General features: G+C 59.7%; 1 protein-coding gene across 1 annotated transcript; it reads right to left on the bottom strand.

The window, feature by feature from the left end:
- Positions 1-1,800: 1,800 nt before the first annotated feature.
- On the bottom strand, positions 1,801-13,734 carry FSTL3 (follistatin like 3). The gene is made up of 5 exons (XM_058821132.1): positions 13,600-13,734; positions 11,454-11,639; positions 6,098-6,313; positions 3,976-4,203; positions 1,801-2,911 (listed from the first exon to the last, which is right to left on the bottom strand). Exons 1-5 carry the CDS (start codon positions 13,655-13,657, stop codon positions 2,859-2,861), a joined length of 741 nt encoding a protein of 246 aa, XP_058677115.1. The 5' UTR covers positions 13,658-13,734; the 3' UTR covers positions 1,801-2,858.
- Positions 13,735-17,586: the final 3,852 nt, after the last annotated feature.

Here is a 17,586-nt window from a genome sequence, read left to right as displayed (position 1 = left end):
CTTGTCTTGGATGTGTGTGAATGGATCAGGGGGATGCAGGAGGGAGGGGAGTGCAGGAGCCAGGATCTGCATCCAGGTGCTGCCACCCCAGAGGAGCCAGGATCTGCAGCCGGGAACCAGGATCTGCACCCGGGAGCCAGGATCCACATCCAGGAGCCAGGATCTGCACCCAGGAGTGCAGGCCCTCCCCCAGAGGAGCCAGGATCCACATCCAGGTGCTGCCACCCCACAATCATCCCCAGCTGCCTTCCCGCCGGGGTGTGGCTCTCCCGTCCCGTCTCATCCCATCCCGCCCCATCCTGTTCCATCCCGTCCCTCCCCGCCGCTCGGCGTGACCCCCCAAAGAGGGGGAACCGCAGAGGGGAACCACAGACACCCCCCGAGGGCAGGCGGGCTCGCAGCTGCGCTGGGTCCCGGCGGGAGCCTCGCCCGCCTCCCCCGCCGGTGCCCGCAGTGACCGGAGCCGTGCGCTGAGACGCGCGTGGCTCTGCCCGGTGTCTCCGGGGACAGACCCAGCCGTTCCCTGCCCCCGGCTGTTGGTTTTTATTTTTTAATCTGCAAATTGCTGGCGCAAATTGCCGCGGCTGCCGCAGGGCCTTGCGCAGGGGGACAGGAGTTGCGGTGGCTTTGGGGACATCCAGCAGATGACAAATCCCTGCTGGGGATATTCCAAAGAATCCCCACATCGCAGTGGGGTGCTGGCAGTGCCAGCGTGGGGCACGGACCCCCTGGAATGCCGGCACAGCGCTGCCAGCCCCAGGGCATCCGCGCTGGCAGCGAGCCTGCTGAGCCGGCGCCTTGTCCCGACTTGTCCCAGACCACCCAAAAACCGGTGGGAAGGCGGCGCCTGACTCACAGCCGTGTTTTGGAAGCTGAAATCTCCCGCTCATCATCATCACCATCACAGGAGCTGCCGTTGCCGCCGCAGCCCGTGCCCGCGGGCTGGGCACGGAGCCAGCGCCAGCTCCGGGCACCGAACCCTGCGGCGGGGCAGCACCGGGGGCAGGAAGCGCCGTGCAGGAGCCCAGGCCACACACCAGCGCCTGTGGGATCATTATTAACATTAAAAAGGTCCTTATTTATCCCTGTGTACGTTAAGCAGTCGCAGGGGGCTCCATTCCCATCCTGCCGGCCAGGGAGAAGGGGAGGGGGCTCATGGCTGGAGCCAGGCTGAGGTGCCTGGAAAGGCACCTAGAAAAGCACCTAGAAAGGCACCTGGAAAGGCACCTGGAAAGGGATGGGCAGTGTTTTGAGAACTCCCAAATACCCACCCCCAAACACAGGGGGATGCTGATGAGCTGGGTGAGCACAGAGGGGATGCAGCAGAACCCCCCATGCCCACCCTGGGTGTCTGAGATGACTTTTCCAAGCGAAATGGTTCTCTGTGATGGCTCTGGGGGGATTGGCCGGGGGTCAGGGCTGTGCCACACCGCCCCTCAGCACAGGGGATCCGGCTGCAGTTCCTGTGGAGCTCAGCACGCCAAGCCGCAGGCTGCTGCCCGGGAAACATCCCACATCGGGACCCAATTACCGGCAGGAATTGTTTTGTGAAATACCAAACCCTCATGGCACGGCCCGAGATTGGGAACAGATTTATCTGCCGGGCTCTTCCCCGCTCTCCCTTTCCCTCCCACTGCTGGAGCTGGAAAAGCCCAGCGTGGAGCTGGAGCTGATGGGATGCAGCTCCTCAAGGTTGTGGGGGGCTCCCCACATCCCCAAACCCTCGTGTGGATGCACAGCCCCAAGGAGAACAAAGTTTCCTGCAACCCCAGCGCCCGCCAACAAAACCAGACACACAGCACTGTTTATTCTGGTTTTTAATTGCAATCCAAATCATAACACAGCCGTAAAATGCCCCAACAATATGGAATAGGGAATGTGGATGTTCCCAAAGCATCTACCTCGGGGGTCAGAACCCAGTCATACAAAAATAGAAAATAAGGTATTTTTATATATAATATATATATGATATTTATATAAAGTCAAGAGCTTTTTTGGTGTCAGAGCTGAGCTGGTATTTACACAGGTGACAACGGAAGAAATGAGAGAAGGAGTGAAAATAAATACAGGTGTGGGCAGAGCAGGGGGTGCAGGTCCTGGGGGGGGGACAGGGCCAGCTCCCCTTTGTGCCCAAAGCTGTTCTGGCAGGGATTAGGGGGGCTGGGGGCAGCTGCCATGGATGATGGGCTCTAGTGGGGGGACAATTGTGCCCCCCAGGCAGGGCTGCCACTGTCCCAGCCCTCCAGGCACTGGCATCACCTCCAAAGCTGGTGGGAGCCTGGTCTGAACGGGCCTAGGAAAAAAAACCTGAACTGAAATCCACTTAAAACCCAAACTGAAATCCATTTGAACACACACGTGCTGAAACTTTAGGAGACAATAACCTAGATATATTTATATATAAATATATATATATAAATATATATCTATCTCTCTCCAATCTGCTGCAGCATGCACTGCCTTTCCTGCCACTGGCAGCTGGGGCCGAGCCCCTCGGGGAAGGCAAAAGTGCAGATTCCCTCTAGACCTTGAGCTCCTGGCCAGAAACGTCAGCAGAGTACCGAGAATTCATCCAAAAATAAATAGGCCCAGGGCTGCTGGCCAAGGACACGTGGGGGGAGCCCACGGACACCCCTCCACACTGCCCTGGCAGCAAAGGAGGGCACCAGAGCATCCCTGGGCACCTCGAGCCCCCTTCCCCTGCTCCCTGGCTGGCAGGATGGGAATGGAGCCCCCTGCGACTGCTTAACATACACAGGGATAAATAAGGATCATTTTAAATCTTAATAAATATCAGGTATATGGTTTGTACAATATACACATAATGCCCCTGTCTCCCAGCTCGGCCGAGGGACGATTCACACGTAGTTCTCCTCCACGCTGTCCGTCTCTGCAGACAACTTGGCAGCAGCTGGAAACAGAGGAAAGTGGTGAGAGGGGTGTTGTTGGGGAAGATGAAACAGGAAAGCCTTATAAATATGATTGTCTGGCAAAAGATTTTGAGAATATAGAAACTATAAGCGAGATGGAAATGAAAGCAAGATTTGGGATCCCTCAGTTACTGAACAACGGGAAAACAATGGTGTGGCTGGCTGAAGGTGATATCTTTTTGATGAAACAATTCCCTCAGCTTGCAGGCAGCTCCAAGGGGCAGAGCAGACCCTACAGCTTGGCAGAAGGGGCCCAAAGAGGAGTTTTTAGGGTTTAAAATGTAACACAGTGTGGTAATGTAATGATTCTTATAGGCTGTATGTAAACGCTATAGGACTTGTATCTTGTACTAGATTGGTTAATGAGAATCAGAATATTCAACACAGAAGAAGATTTATTGTATTGTAACAGGAACTTCACTCTCTTGCCCCTTTTACTCTCTCACCCTCTCATCCTCTCTCCCCCTCTCTCCTCTCAGTCCTGTTCTGAGCTGTGTTTGGCAGCTCCCAGCAGGGCCCTGCACCCAGGCCCTTTGCAATAAATCCCAAGTTCCACAACCAGAAGAAGATTTATTGTATTGTAACAGGAACCTCGTCCTCTTTTACTCTCTCTTTACCCTCTTTACCCTTCCTCACACTCTCATCTCTTTACCACTCTCTTGCCTTCTCTCTCTTTACCCCTCTCTCCTCTCGGGCCTGCTCTGAGCTGTGCCTGGCAGCTCCCAGCAGGGCCCTGCACTTGGCCCTCTGCAATAAACCCCAAATTCCAAGACCAGAAGAAGATTTATTGTATTATAACAGGAACCTCACCCTCTGATCCTCTTTACCACTCTCTTTCCCTCTCTTTCTCTCTCTCGGGCCTGCTCTGAGCTGTGCCTGGCAGCTCCCAGCAGCTCCCTGCACTTGTCCCTTTGCAATAAAGCCCAAATTCCACCACCTGGCTGCAGAGATCTCTCCTCTCCATCCCTCCCGACCTTCTACAGGGTGTGAGGGGTGGGCAGGGGCTGGGGGTCCGTTCTTGCCTCCCCCTGCCCTCCCTGCTCACCTGAGCAGCTGCCGTAGTGGCGCACGCCGATGGAGCGGCCGCGGTGGCAGGTGGCACGCCGCAGGTGGCACGCCGACGGGTAGGTGACGTTGTTGTTGCCACACAGGGCATGGTCCAGGCTGGTGGGCTCGGGGCAGGGCGCTGTCCGGCACATCACGCAGTGGGCACTGCCCGTCTGGTCAACCACGCAGGTGTGTGTGCCAGGGCACACCACGCTGGAGCAGGACTCTGCGGGGAAGCAGTGTTGGAGTGATCCCAGGGATGGCCATGCCCTTCCCACAGCTTTGGGCATCACCTCAGGGTCACCCCATGCCCTTCTCACAGCTATTTCACCCCTGAAATATTTCACAGCTATTGTATCTCACAGCTACTTCACCCCAGGCAGGCTTTGGGCATCACCCCATGCCCTTTTCACAGCTACTTCACCCCAGGCAGGCTTTGGGCTTCACCCCATGCCCTTCCCACAGCTACTTCACCCCAGACAGGCTTCGGGCATCACCCTAGGGTCACCCCATGCCCTTCCCACACACCCCAGACAGGCTTTGGGCATCACCCCAGGGATGGCCATGCCCTTCTCAGAGCTTTGGGCATCACCCCAGGGTCACCCCATGCCCTTCCCACAGCTTTGAGCATCACCCTGGGGTTACCCCATGCCCTTCTCAGAGCTTTGGGCATCACCCCAGGGTCACCCCGTGCCCTTCTCACATCTACTTCACCCCTGAAATATTTCACAGCTATTATATCTCATAGCTATTTCACTCCATGCAGGCTTTGGGCATCACCCCAGGGTCACCCCATGCCCTTCTCACAGCTACTTCACCCTGGGCAGGGTTTGGGCATCACCTCATGCCCTTCCCACAGCTATTTTACCCCTGGCAGGCTTTGGGCATCACCCCAGGGAAACCCAGTCCCCTCCCTCCTCTTGCTGCCAGGGCACAGAGCAGAGCCACAGGGCCCTGATCTCCCACCAGAGCTGCTCCCAAGGGCAGGGGCTGGCAGGGGCCGGCATCCTGAGCCCCTGGATGACCTCGAGTCCCCAGGCTCAGCCCTGGCCAGAGCTCTGCCAGGCGGGAGGAGCCGAGGCCCAGCTGCAGCAGAGCGGGGCTGAGCCCACGCAGGTGCCTTGGCAGGGAGCAGCAGCCACTGGGGCCAGGCTGGCAGCTGCCGTGCTGGCCCCGGCGAGAGGGAAGGGCAGGGTCACCCTGGAGCAGAGCCAGAGCTGGAACGAGGGCTCACAGGGGTGGAGGGAGCCCGAGCAGCAGCATCAGAGCCCCTGCACAGGGGAGGGTGGAGGTTCATGCACCCCCATCGTCCCTCCACCCTCCTCTCTTTCCCTGATGGATCGGAAGATTTGGCATCTGCAGCTCTCCCAGCTCCCATTTCTTGCCCCACGTTTCCCAGAGCTCGGCAGGCAAAGCCTTCCAGAAAGGAGGGCTGGAAAAATAACCCTAATCCTTCTGACAGCTCTTGGCAGGGCTGGGTGGATCGCTGCACGCTTTACAAAAGAATAAAAAAAAAAGGGGCTTGACGTTTGTAAATGACATTTTAGGGACTGTTACTGCTCAGCCTGAGGCAAGGCCAAACCCCATTGCACCAACAAGCTGCAGTGTCCCCTCAAGGGACAATGAGACCCATGTCCTGCAGGGACCTATATCAGGACAGTGTTGCAGACAACTTTTATGAAAAATCCTTTCCTTAGGAGGAAGGATTGAAGCTGAGATACCTCAGGAACAAAATGTAAACAATGATTATCTGCTGCTGTGGAATGCAACAGGTGCATCTGTGATTGGTCTCATGTGGTTGTTTCTAATTAATGGCCAATCACAGTCAGCTAGCTTGGACTCTCTGTCCGAGACACAAGCCTTTGTTATTAATGAATTCTTTTTCTATTCTTAACTAGCCTTCTGATGAAACCTTTTCTTCTATTCTTTTAGTATAGTTTTAATGTAATATATATCATAAAATAATAAATCAAGCCTTCTGAAACACGGAGTCAGATCCTCATCTCTTCCCTCAACCTGAGACCCCTGTGAACACGGTCACAGGACAGATCCTCCCTCTTTGTCCCACAGGGAATGGGGACAGGATGGGGATGGGATGCAGAGGGGATAGAGGCACCTACTTTTGCATTTTCCCTGGTACATCACTTCGAGGTCGGGGTGGTCTCTGCACTTGGCTGTCAGCAGGTCACACTCATCCCGGTAGGTGTAGCCGTCGGAGCCGCACACCTGCAGCTTGCGGGGCAGGCTGGAGCAGTCGGGGGCACAGGCGCACTGGGGCCGCCCGTGCTTCATCTTGCACACCTTGTCGGGGCCGCACACCACGCCCTCGCAGCTCTCTGGGGACAGAGGGCAGCACGGCGTGAGCGGCTGTCACCCGCCGGGGGAGGCACCGGTGTGGCACCGAGTGGGACAGGGTGTCCCCAAAGCCCTGCCCCAGAGTGTGACACCAAGCAGGACAGGGTGTCCCCTTTGTCATTCTCAACACCTCTGCCCCACAGTGTGACACCGAGCAGGACAGGGTGTCCCCTTTGTGGTCCCCAACACCCCTGCCCCAGAGTGTGACACCGAGCAGGACAAGGTGTCCCCCTCGTGGTCCCAACACTCCCGCTCCACAGTGTGACACTGAGTGGGACAGGGTGTCCCCTTTATGGTCCCAAACACCCCTGCCCAGACCCAGAGTGCGACACTGAGTGGAACAGGGTGTCCCCCTCGTGGTCCCAACACCCCTGCCCCACAGTGTGACACCAAGCAGGATAGGGTGTCCCCTTTATGGTCCCAAACACCCCTGCCCCAGAGTGTGACACTAAGCAGGACAGGGCATCCCCCTTGTCATTCCCAACACCCCTGCCTTGCCCCAGAGTGTGACACCAAGCAGGACAGGGTGTCCCTCTTGTGGTCCCAAACACCCCTGCCCAGACCCATAGTGTGACACAGGGTGGAACAGGGTGTCCCCCTTGTAGTCCCCAGTACCCCTGCCCCAGGACAGGGTGTCCCCTTTATGGTCCCCAACACCCATGCCCCATAGTGTGACACCAAGCAGGACATGGTGTCCCCCTTGTCATTCCCAACGCCCCAGCCGCACAGTGTGACACCAAGCAGGACGGGTGTCCCCCTCATGGTCCCAACGCCCCTGCCCCACAGTGACACACCACAGGGTGTCCCCTCATGGTCCCAAACACCCCTGCCCCACAGTGACACACCACAGGGTGTCCCCTCATGGTTCCAAACACCCATGCCCCACAGTGACACACCACAGGGTGTCCCCTCATGGTTCCAAACACCCCTGCCCCACAGTGACACACCACAGGGTGTCCCCTCATGGTCCCAAACACCCCTGCCCCACAGTGACACACCACAGGGTGTCCCCCCCGGGTCAGGCCAGCGTGCTGGGCCGAGCTGTCCCAGCAGCATCTGGATGTGCTCAGCCCCGGAGCAGGAGCAGCTCCTTGGCTGCAGCTCTGTGAATCCTCCCGTGCTCGCCCCAGCCGGAGCCCCGGAGCTCAGCACCACTCACTCCTTCCCATCTATTTATTCTTTGGAAGGAGACGTTTCTTTTTCTTGTGCAATGGAAAAAATCCATCTCTGAAGGCCCTGCAGAAGGAGCCGGGCTCCGGGAGCTGCCGGGGCGATGGGAATGCCGCTGCTCCCTGCACACAATGCCCGGCCCTGTCTCGCTCCCCGACTGCAGCACAAGAGCAGCAGCAGCAGCCAGAGCTGCTCCCCACACAGGCAGATGCTTTGTCCCCCCCAGGTCACCTCCAGGCCAGCGTGGGGGCCAGGCCCAGGGGGTGCTGCCAGTGCCCCAGGGCTGTGCCCACGCTGGCGGGGATGGAGCGGGGCTGGCAGCTCCAGCCAGGGGCCCAGGCTGCTGTGCAGGGACAGGCAAAGGGGTCAGCAGCAGGGATTTTCCTTTAGATCCCCCTTTGCCACCTAAAACACTCACATCCCTCACCCCAAAAACGCCCCCATAGCTCCCAGGACACAGGCACTGCCACCTAAAGCACAGCCCCAAAAATGCCCCCATAGCTCCCCATAGGACACGGGCACTGCCACCTAAAGCACACACATCCCTCACCCCAAAAACGCCCCCATAGGTCCCCATAGGACACAGGCACTGCCACCGAAAGCACAGCCCCAAAAATGCCCCCATAGCTCCCCATAGGACACGGGCACTGCCACCTAAAGCACACACATCCCTCACCCCAAAAACGCCCCCATAGGTCCCCATAGGACACAGGCACTGCCACCTAAAGCACAGCCCCAAAAATGCCCCCACAGCTCCCCATAGGAGCTACCTAAACACACACATCCCTCACCCCAGAAATGCCCCCATAGCTCCCAGACACTGCCACCCAAAGCACACCCCCAAAAACGCCCCCATAGCTCCCAGGACACAGGCACCTAAAGCACACATATCTCTCACCCCAAAATGCCCCCATAGCTCCCCATAGGACATGGGCACTGCCACCCTAAAACAAAAACATCCTTCACCCCAAAAACTCCCCCACAGCTCCCAGGAGCTGCCACCTAAAGCACACACATCCCTCACTCCAAAATGCCCCCCATAGCTCCCCATAGGACACAGGCACTGCCACCTAAAGCTCACACATCCCTCACCCCAAAACACTCCCATAACTCCCAGGCACTGCTGGGACTGAAGGGCAGGGCCAAAATGATTCCCAAAATGGGGATTTACCCCCATCAGGAAGGATCCCCACAGCCAGGGCGTGTGCTGGGAGCTCTGGGAGGCACACAGGGGGATTTCACACACATCCCTCACCCCAAAAATGCTCCTATAGCTCCCAGTTCACAGGCACTGCTGGGACTGCAGGGCAGGACCCAAAGGATTCCCAAAATGAGGATTCACCCCCATTAGGAGGGATCTCCACAGCCAGGGCGTGTGCTGGGAGCTCTGGGAGGCACAGAGGGGGATTTCACACACATCCCTCACCCCAAAAATGCCCCCACAGCTCCCCATAGGACACAGGCACTGCTGGGACTGCAGGGCAGGACCCAAAGGATTCCCAAAATGAGGATTCACCCCCATTAGGAGGGATCCCCACAGCCAGGGCGTGTGCTGGGAGCTCTGGGAGGCACACAGGGGGATTTCCCTGTGGGACATGGGCCACCTTAGCAGGAGGGGGAGAAAGACAAACAGGAGGATGAGGAGAAGAAAAAGGAAGAAGGGGAAATTCCCTGTGTGCTTGGCCCAGCTGTCCCTGGAGGAAATTCCCTGCTGGGAAACACTTTCCCATTTTGCTCCCTGATTTTCATAGCTGGGGGCTGTCCCAGGGAAGAGAAGGATGAGACTGGGGGACCCCAGGACAGAACAGGGCATCTCCATGTCCCAGTGAGATTTGGGGACACCAGGGCAGAACAGAGCATCTCCACATCCCAAAGCTGCCAGAACAAACAGGACCCTGTCACCCTCCACTCTGAGATGCTGCCAGCAGTGCAGAATCCAATCATCCCGACTATCCCAGCAAGGGACACTTTGGAGCAGTTGGAAAATCCACCCGTGACCCCAGCCCTGCTCTGGGTCCTCCGGGGGGACACCGTGTCCCCAGCAGCTGGAGCCAGGAATTTCACCTCCCCCCAGAGACCCATTTGAGGAGCCCCCAGGGTCAGGCCAGCACCATCCCTGGCCCGTTTTATCCTGGAGTAACCTCTCCCAGCCTCACAGCTCCTCCAAGCGAGGCCTCTGGAGCCTGGTGAGGAGCAGCACCAGCTCCATCTGGATGGGACAGGCAGGGGCTGCCTGGGGGTGGGGGGGTGTGGTGCACGTGCTGGCCAGGCTCTCCTGTGGTTTCCTCAAAGATCTTGGTGCCAAACACCAAAAAACCACAAGGAATCACAGCCTCCAGCATGGTCAGCCCTCCCTGGGTCCCCCAAACGCCAACAAATCCCTGGAATCACAGTCCCCACCATGGTCTGGGGCCACTGGGTTCCCCCAGATCCCAACAAACCCCAGGAACCACAGCCCCCAGCATGGTCTGTGGCCACTCTCAGCCCTCCCTGGGTGCCCCAAACTCCAACAGAGTCCAGGAACCACAGCCCAAAGCATGGTCAGCCCTCCGTGGGTCCCCCAAATTCCAATAAACCCCAGAACCACAGTCCCAACCATGGTCTGGGGCCACTGGGTTCCCCCAGATCCCAAAAACCACCAGGAACCGCAGCCCCCACCATGGTCTGTGGCCACTGGGTACCCCAAACTTCAACAAACCTCAGGAATCACAGCCCCACCATGGTCTGTGGCCACTCTCAGACCTCCCTTGGTCTCATATTCTAACAAACCCCAGGAACTACAGCCCCCACCATGGTCTGTAGCCACTTTCAGCCCCCTCTGGGTCCCCCAAATCCCCCAAACTCCAACAAACCCAGGAATCATAGCCCCCACTATAGTCTGTGGCCACTCTCAGCCCTCCCTGGGTCCCCCAAATTCCAATAAACCCCAGGAACCTCAGCCCCCACCATGGTCTGTGGTCACTTTCAGCCCTCTCTGCGTCCCCCAAACCCCTGACAGAGATAAGTGAGGTGAGTGCAGACTGATGGTTGAGGGCTGCCTGTCCTCATACACTTTTTCTCCAGCACAGGGGAGCCCCTGGAGAGGGTCCCAGTGCTCCCAACTCCCTCCAAGCTGGGATGGGGATGGGGCCAGGATCTCGCTCAGCTTTTAGCTGGCACAGTGAGCAGCAGGATGAGCTTGAGGAGCTGCCATTGCAGCAGCGCTGAGCGGTGTGGGGAGCTGGGGGAAGTGGTTTGGTTAAAAACCTTCTTTTTTTTTTTTTTTTTTTTTTCCCCTTTAAGCAAATAACAGCATGACCTTCCCAAGCCCCGCTCCTGCCTCCTGCGGGCAGCAGGTCCTGGAGCTGTTCTCACACAGCCACGCAAGGGCTGGAGGAGCCGCGGCTCCGGCACACGCCAAAACATCTGGCGGGGCTGGAACTCACAGCTGGAGAGTTTCCACTTGTGGAACTGCCCGTTACATAAAGCCATTTCACACACGCGCTGGGAGGAGCGAGGGGCAGCCGAGGGGAAGGAGAAATGGATCTCTTTTTTTTTTCCCCTTCAGAAAAAAACCTGACCAAGTTTCCTTGTGAGCAGGGGAGGGAGGCCCCAGCACAGAGGGGTTAACTCGGGAACAGCCAGCTCCAGATCCTCTCCCTGCACTTGGCTGCCCGGCCAAGACCTGGGTCATGCATCCCTCTCTCCGCTGGGACAGCAGCTAAAATACACTCAAAACCAGGGAGCAGCTGAGGGACACGGGCTGTCCCGCCAGCCCTGCTCCACAGCAGCATCCAAGCAGGAGCTGCAGCAGCAGGAGCATGGGGTCAGCACTCCCTGGGGTCCCTGTGCTGCCTCAGACCACCAAGGAGAGCCCTTCTGGTGAGGGTTCTGTGCTGCTGCATCACCCTCAGCTGCATTATTGCCCCCAGGGCTCCACACATTCCCCACAGCAGCCCCCGAGCTCGTCACCTTTGCAGGGGTGGCAGGTGACCAGCCCCAGGAAGCCCAGCAGGCTGATCTTGTTGCCTGGGTAGGTGTAGTTGGACCAGGCCACGTCCACGTTGCCGTTGGCACAGCATTCCTCCCACGTCACGCCCGTCTTGAGGATCATGGTGCACTTGGCCTCCTTGCCCTGCTGCAGCCAGCAGATTCCACCTGTGGAGAGGGCAGAGGGTGAGGGATCCCTGTGCTGCCAGGACCCCTGAGAAGGGCAGAGGGTGAGGGATCCCTGCAGAGGGTGAGGAATTCCTGCTGTGCCAGGACCCCTGAGAAGGGCAGAGGGTGAGGGATCCCTGCAGAGGGTGAGGAATTCCTGCTGTGCCAGGACCCCTGGGAAGGGCAGAGGGTGAGGGATCCCTGTGCTGCCAGGACCCCTGAGAAGGGCAGAGGGTGAGGGATCCCTGCAGAGGGTGAGGAATTCCTGCTGTGCCAGGACCCCTGAGAAGGGCAGAGAGATCCTGGCTGTGGTTGGAGCAGAGGCACAGGGATTACTCCAATGCCTGAGACAAACTGGGGAATGTAGAGATGCTCTGTGCTGGCACAAGGTCTGTCCCAGAGCAGGCATCTCCAAGGGTCCCTGCCATGGCTACTCAGTGCCCCCATGGCCACCCCAAAGCTGCTGCCAGCCCTGTCCTGCCAACAGAATCCAAATCCAGCACTTGGACCGCAGGGATGGACCAGTTATCCCAGCACTCCCCGTGAGGGATGCTCTGGGAGATGCCCAGCTTGCCAGCCAGGATCTGGGCTTGTGGCTTGCCTCTGTGCCCAATTCCTGCCTGGCCCCACAGCGAGGGGGTCCCAGACAGAGCGGCACAGGGATCACTCCAGAGCCTGAGACAAACTGGGGAACCCAGAGATACTCTGTGCTGGCTCCTGTCAGTGGGTGGCTGCTGTGAGGGCTGGATGGGATCTCCTGGCATCTCCTGGCATGTGCCAGTGGCCGCACAGCGGGATGGAACTGTTCCCTGACACAGGAGCCCGACACCCACGGCCTCTGCAAGGAGCATCTGAGCCAGTGGCTGGAGCACAGGGCACTTGCCCCAGCCCTCGGGTCTGGCACTGCTCCCTCTGACTCAAAAGCCTGTTTGTTCCGTGACCCACCAGCGAATCAGTTAGAAAAAAAAAAAAAAGAATTTTTTTTTTTTTTTTTTTTTTTTTTTTTGTGAGTGATTTCTTTGCAATTTCCGCCTCTGCAAACCAGCCTCTTGTGACGCTTATTTGGGTTCGTGCTCTCATTAGCTGTGCTTGAGGTTTGCTAAACGGCGAGAGATGGAAGGGAGGGAGGGACTGGGGGCAGGGACGGGTCCTGCGCTGCCAGGCGGGAGTCGCTCTGCCCTCCTCAGCAGGATTCACCCGGCTCCAAAGCAGAGCCTGTCCCTGCCCTAAACCCCTTGTGCCTCTCTTTTCCCCCATTCACACGATTCTGGTGCGGTCACAAGCCCAGGATGGAGCAAAGCCCCGGGGATCAGCGCCCGCACACCTCGGGCAGCTCCAACACGCGGGTTTATCCTCCACGGGTTTATCCACTTGATTTTCCGAGCTCAATCTCCCGTTACAGCACCCGCTCCCCACGGAACATTCAGCACCGTGCGAAGGGAAGGTGGAAACTCCCGCTCCGCTGCGGGAACACCGGAGATGGGAGGGCTGGCAGAGCCCCGCTCCGGTGTCACCGGGGCGGCCTCTCCCGGAACCGGGAGGGTCCAAGCTCCGAACTCCCCACGCCACTCCCGGCCCGTCCCACCGGGGACACGCAGCCCGGTAACGGGGATCCCCCGGGACACACACACACCGGCCGCGGGATGTCCCGATGGCCGCCATCCGGGACGCGGCTGCGGGACCGGGCGGGACCCGGGGACCCGCCCGACAGAGGGGACACCGGAGCGGCACCGGCGGGCACCCGGCAGCCGCCGCTCCGCCCGGTAAAAAACGAAAAGCCCGGGGGAACGGGACATCGGAGCCCGGGGGGACGGGACACCGGAGCCCGGGGCTGCCACCCCATAACGGCGTCGCGACCCCGGGCCCGGCCGCCCCCGCCCCGAGCACCTGCCGGCGGCAGCGGCGTTACCGGACGGACGGACAGACGGACGGAGCGCAGCGGGACCCCCGTGTGTCTTACCGTGCGCGGCGGCGGGGCTGCAGAGCGCCAGCAGGCAGAGCGCCAGCCGCAGCGGCATGGCCGGGCCGGGCGGGGACGGGCCGGGACGGGCCGGGGCGCTCCGGTGACCGGTGACCTGTTGCTGTGTGTGTGAGGCGGCGGCGAGACCGAGCGAGCTATAAAGCGGCGGGGCGGCGTGAATCACCGGGCGGGGCGGCGCGGGGGGGGCCGGGGCGGGGGCAGCGGCGGGGGAGTCGGGGGGCAGCGAGGGGGATGAGAGCGGGGGGAGGAGAGATCGTCACTGAGTGGGTGGGCGGGGGGGTCGTGTCCGTGTGTCGCGTCCGTGTGTCGTGTCCGTGTGTCCCACCGGCACTGGGATGGCTCGGGGGTGGTTTGGGGGTGCTCTCAGTGGAGCGGAGCAGAGCGGTGTCTGTGCACGCCCCGAGGTGTGGGGGACCCCAGAGCGCTCCTCTGCCCGTCCCTGCGCTCCCCTGCCCGACCCTGCGCTCCCCTGCCCGACCCTGCGCCTTCCCCACCCATCCTCGCATGAAGCCGGACCTGCCTCCTCCTCCTCCCCGAGCAGCCCCGGCTGGCAGCGGGACGGTGTGGGCTGTCTCATCCACGGCTCCTTTCATCTCTGCTCCCCAAACGCTCCCACAGCTCGCCTGGTACCCAAAATCACTCCCAACACACAGAGGGAAACTGAGGCACCACCCTGAGCCTTGCCAGGCTAGCAGAGGAAGGAGAATTGTGGGGCCATACCCCTGTGGCGTGTGCTGTCCCTGTCCTCCAGAGATGTCCCCATCACCATGAGGACTGCTCCATCTGGCTCCTGAACCCTTCCCCTGGCTCTCAGGGGCTCCGAGGCTTTGTGGGGCTCCTACAGGACAGGGAAATGGAGCAGAGACCCCAGGGCAAGGCAGAGCAGCTTTGGTTTTGCTCCTTGCTTGGTGCCACCACAAAGACACCCCCCACCTGTTGGAAGGGGGGTCAGGATGCACCAGGGACCGTCACCCCACTCCCGAGGCAGAGCTTTGGGGACACAGCTGGACACAGGGGGCTCTCCAGCCCCCAAGCCCCGTCCAGCTCGCAGGCACGCAGCTGAGGAACGTTTCACCCCGTGCACTGGCCCCAGCTGAGGTCATGTTTTCGGCAGGGCTGAGCTTCAGAGAGGGGCCGCAGGGCCCAGGGGAGCCTGCACCACCCACCCGGCCCTGCAGCAGCCTCCTGGCTCTGAGTGGTGCCAGCACAGCACGAGCAGCTCGGGTTTGGCTCAGTTTTGGCGTGGGATGGGGCTGGACACAGCTTTGGTGCTGTGGGACGTGGAGCAGCCTGGCGACAGGGGCAGCGCGGGCAATGCACCGACAGAGAGCAGTGCCACTGTCCCTGCCACATCTCCGTCCCTCCAGCCAGCAGGCAGGCTCTGAGCAAGGCAGATCTTCATTTGCTTCTCCACTTACAGCCTTTGAACCCCCAGGAGGGGTTGGGAATGGGAGAGGTGGGTTTACCCTGGCTGGCATTGGTGCCATCCGCGGGCACAGGAGCCCTGCAGCACCTCCGGACACTGTGAGAAGGGACAGTGCTGGGGGGAAGCACAGAGCCAGCAGCTCCCGACCACCCTGTTCCCAGCGTGCTGCTGGCCCTGGGCTGCTCCTGGCCCTGTCCTGGCTGCCGTGACCCAGGCTGGCTCGCAGCATTGCCCATGTAAGGGCAGAGGGCTGGGGAGCCAAAGTTCCGAGCGGGATGGCCGTGAGCGAGTGGGTGGTGATGCACTCGCTCACTCACACGCTCCAGGATGCGAGAGCAGCTCGCAGAGGCCAGCCAGGGATTTTCCTCGGCTGCCAGTGGGGTTGCACAACCGCAGGCTCTGCCAGGGAAGGGGTCAGACCTCGCTGCTGCATCTGTAAGGGAGCAGCCAGGATGCTGATGGAAAGGCAGGAGGAGGCTGGTGGCCAGGAGGGGAGCGGGTCCCAGAGCCAAAGGGTGCTCAGGGTCCTGTTGAGGCTGCCCTGCTGCCAGGAGAACCATGCTGGGGGCTCTGTCCTGCCTGTGGCTGAAGCAACTTGCCTGTGCTGCTACCATAGTGCTGCTTCTCAAGCAAAGCTGGGAGCAAAATTCTACTCCCAGTCCCACACCCAGGGTGACGCTGTCTCCCTGAACCCCACGGACACCCCAGGGTGTGAGTGACCCCCAGCAGCACCCACGGAGTGAGTGGGGTGGGGATCTGGCCTGGGAGCTCTGCAGCACCCAAAGGGAGACAGAGGAACCCCTGGGCCAGGGCTGGGGGTGGCTGGAGCCACTGGAAAGGGGACAAAGGAGCCCTTTGGAGCACACTGAATGGTGGCTTCACATCTGACCTTTCCTCTGGGCACTGCTGCCACGCAGCAGGATTTCAGCACAAGGTTCAGACCCAAACATTCTCCCCCCTCAATCCCCAGCTGCTGTTGCTGCTGCTGGGCTCCTTTAAGGAGGGAATCTCTCCTCTCTCATCAGTTCAGGCTAATTAAACTCTGCTAAACCAATTAGAGCTGCAATTTGCAACTAGAGGTTCTATTGAGGAGAAGAGCCCAGGGTCAGGGCAGAGGTTTCATAGGTGGATCTGCGGGCAGGTGTTGGCCAGGGCCCTGCCTGTTGCCATTTCCCCGTCAGACAGAGGCGATCCTGGCCCCATTCCTCCTCCCCTCACCGCACTGGGATGCCTCAGTTTCCCTCATGCAAGCAGAGATGCTGCCAAACACCACACTGGGGACAGGGGGGCTCCACAGGGTTATCCATGGGGACAGCTCAGCTCAGCAGGGCTCAGCAGAGGGGACAGCGCTGGGCCTGGTCACATCCTGGAGCACGTGGCGAGTGGCCGGGGCCGGGTGTGAGCCCTGACCCGGGGCCGGGATTTTCTCCCGTATGCTTACAGCTCTTCCAGCCCAGCGAATTGACTCAGGGCTTGTTTGGGGAGAGAGTGTCGGGCCGGCACCTTGATGGGCTCACTCCACCCCCGGCGCTGACACCGAGCTGCGCCCCGAGCCCCGGGGCGGCAGCGTCACCGCTCCGTGCCTCAGTTTCCCCATCTGCTGCGGAGAGATAAATGCTCCCTCCGCTTGATCCTGCACTATCTCCCAGGAAGGTTGCAGGGATTAGTTTGCTAATGTTTGCAGGGAGCTTTGAAGATGAAAAGCCGTGAACAAATGCCAAGAAGTGCTGAGCTGGATTCTCCTCGCCGAGTAATCGTTTCATGTTGCTGGGACACTTCCACGTGTGTGCATGAAGGGAGGCAGGGCAGGAACGCTCAGGGAGGGATGGGAGCCTGGCATACATTCCCAAGACCTGCCCCTCCAGATCTGATCACCCATTCTGTTTGATTGCTGATCAGATTCTGATCCCTCCTGCTGATGGCCAGAGCCAGACCCCCTCCCTGCTGCTGGCACCAGCAGCCCCAGCACGCTGCAGGCTCCCCAGGAAGATCACCCTGGGGGGAGTCACTCCCTCTGCCCTCCTCACAAATGCCATCTTCTCCAGTGCTGTGGGTGCCCCCAGCAAGAGCCACACCTGCCCAATACCTCTTCTTCTCAAATATTTGCTCTCAGTGCCAGTCTCAGCTCACTCTCAGCTCTGCCCTGAGCTGATGGGAGATGCTCTGAGCTCTGTCCATGCTGGGAAATGCCAGTGCTTGGAGCCAGGAGGAGCAAGTGACATGGGAAGGCTGGGATGTGGGAAAGCAGCAACCAGAGCCAGCAAGGTCATTGCATCCCATCCCATGGATCCCATCCCATCCCATGGATCCCATCCCATCCCATCCCATCCCATCCCATCCCATCCCATCCCATCCCATCCCATGGATCTCATCCCATTGATCCCATCCCATTCCATTGATCTCATCCCATCCTATCCCAGTGATCCCATCCCACCCCATCCCATGGATCCCATCCCATGGATCCCATCCCATCCCACCCTGCAGAAGCCCCAGCTCATGTCCCTCTCAGCCAGGAGCAGCTCCTGGCTCCACTTCCACCC

Source organism: Ammospiza caudacuta, chromosome 28 (genome assembly GCF_027887145.1).
Source record: "Ammospiza caudacuta isolate bAmmCau1 chromosome 28, bAmmCau1.pri, whole genome shotgun sequence".
Lineage (NCBI taxonomy): Eukaryota > Metazoa > Chordata > Aves > Passeriformes > Passerellidae > Ammospiza > Ammospiza caudacuta.
This window is presented reverse-complemented; position numbering and strand designations above follow the sequence as displayed.

Coding starts and splice junctions, on each gene's coding strand:
- FSTL3 (XM_058821132.1), bottom strand. CDS start 13,657: ATGCCGCTGCGGCTGGCGCTCTGCCTGCTGGCGCTCTGCAGCCCCGCC. Junction 6,314..11,453: donor CACCTGCCACCCCTGCAAAG/GTGACGAGCTCG, acceptor CTCTGTCCCCAG/AGAGCTGCGAGGGCGTGGTG. Junction 2,912..3,975: donor CCACTACGGCAGCTGCTCAG/GTGAGCAGGGAG, acceptor CTCTGTTTCCAG/CTGCTGCCAAGTTGTCTGCA.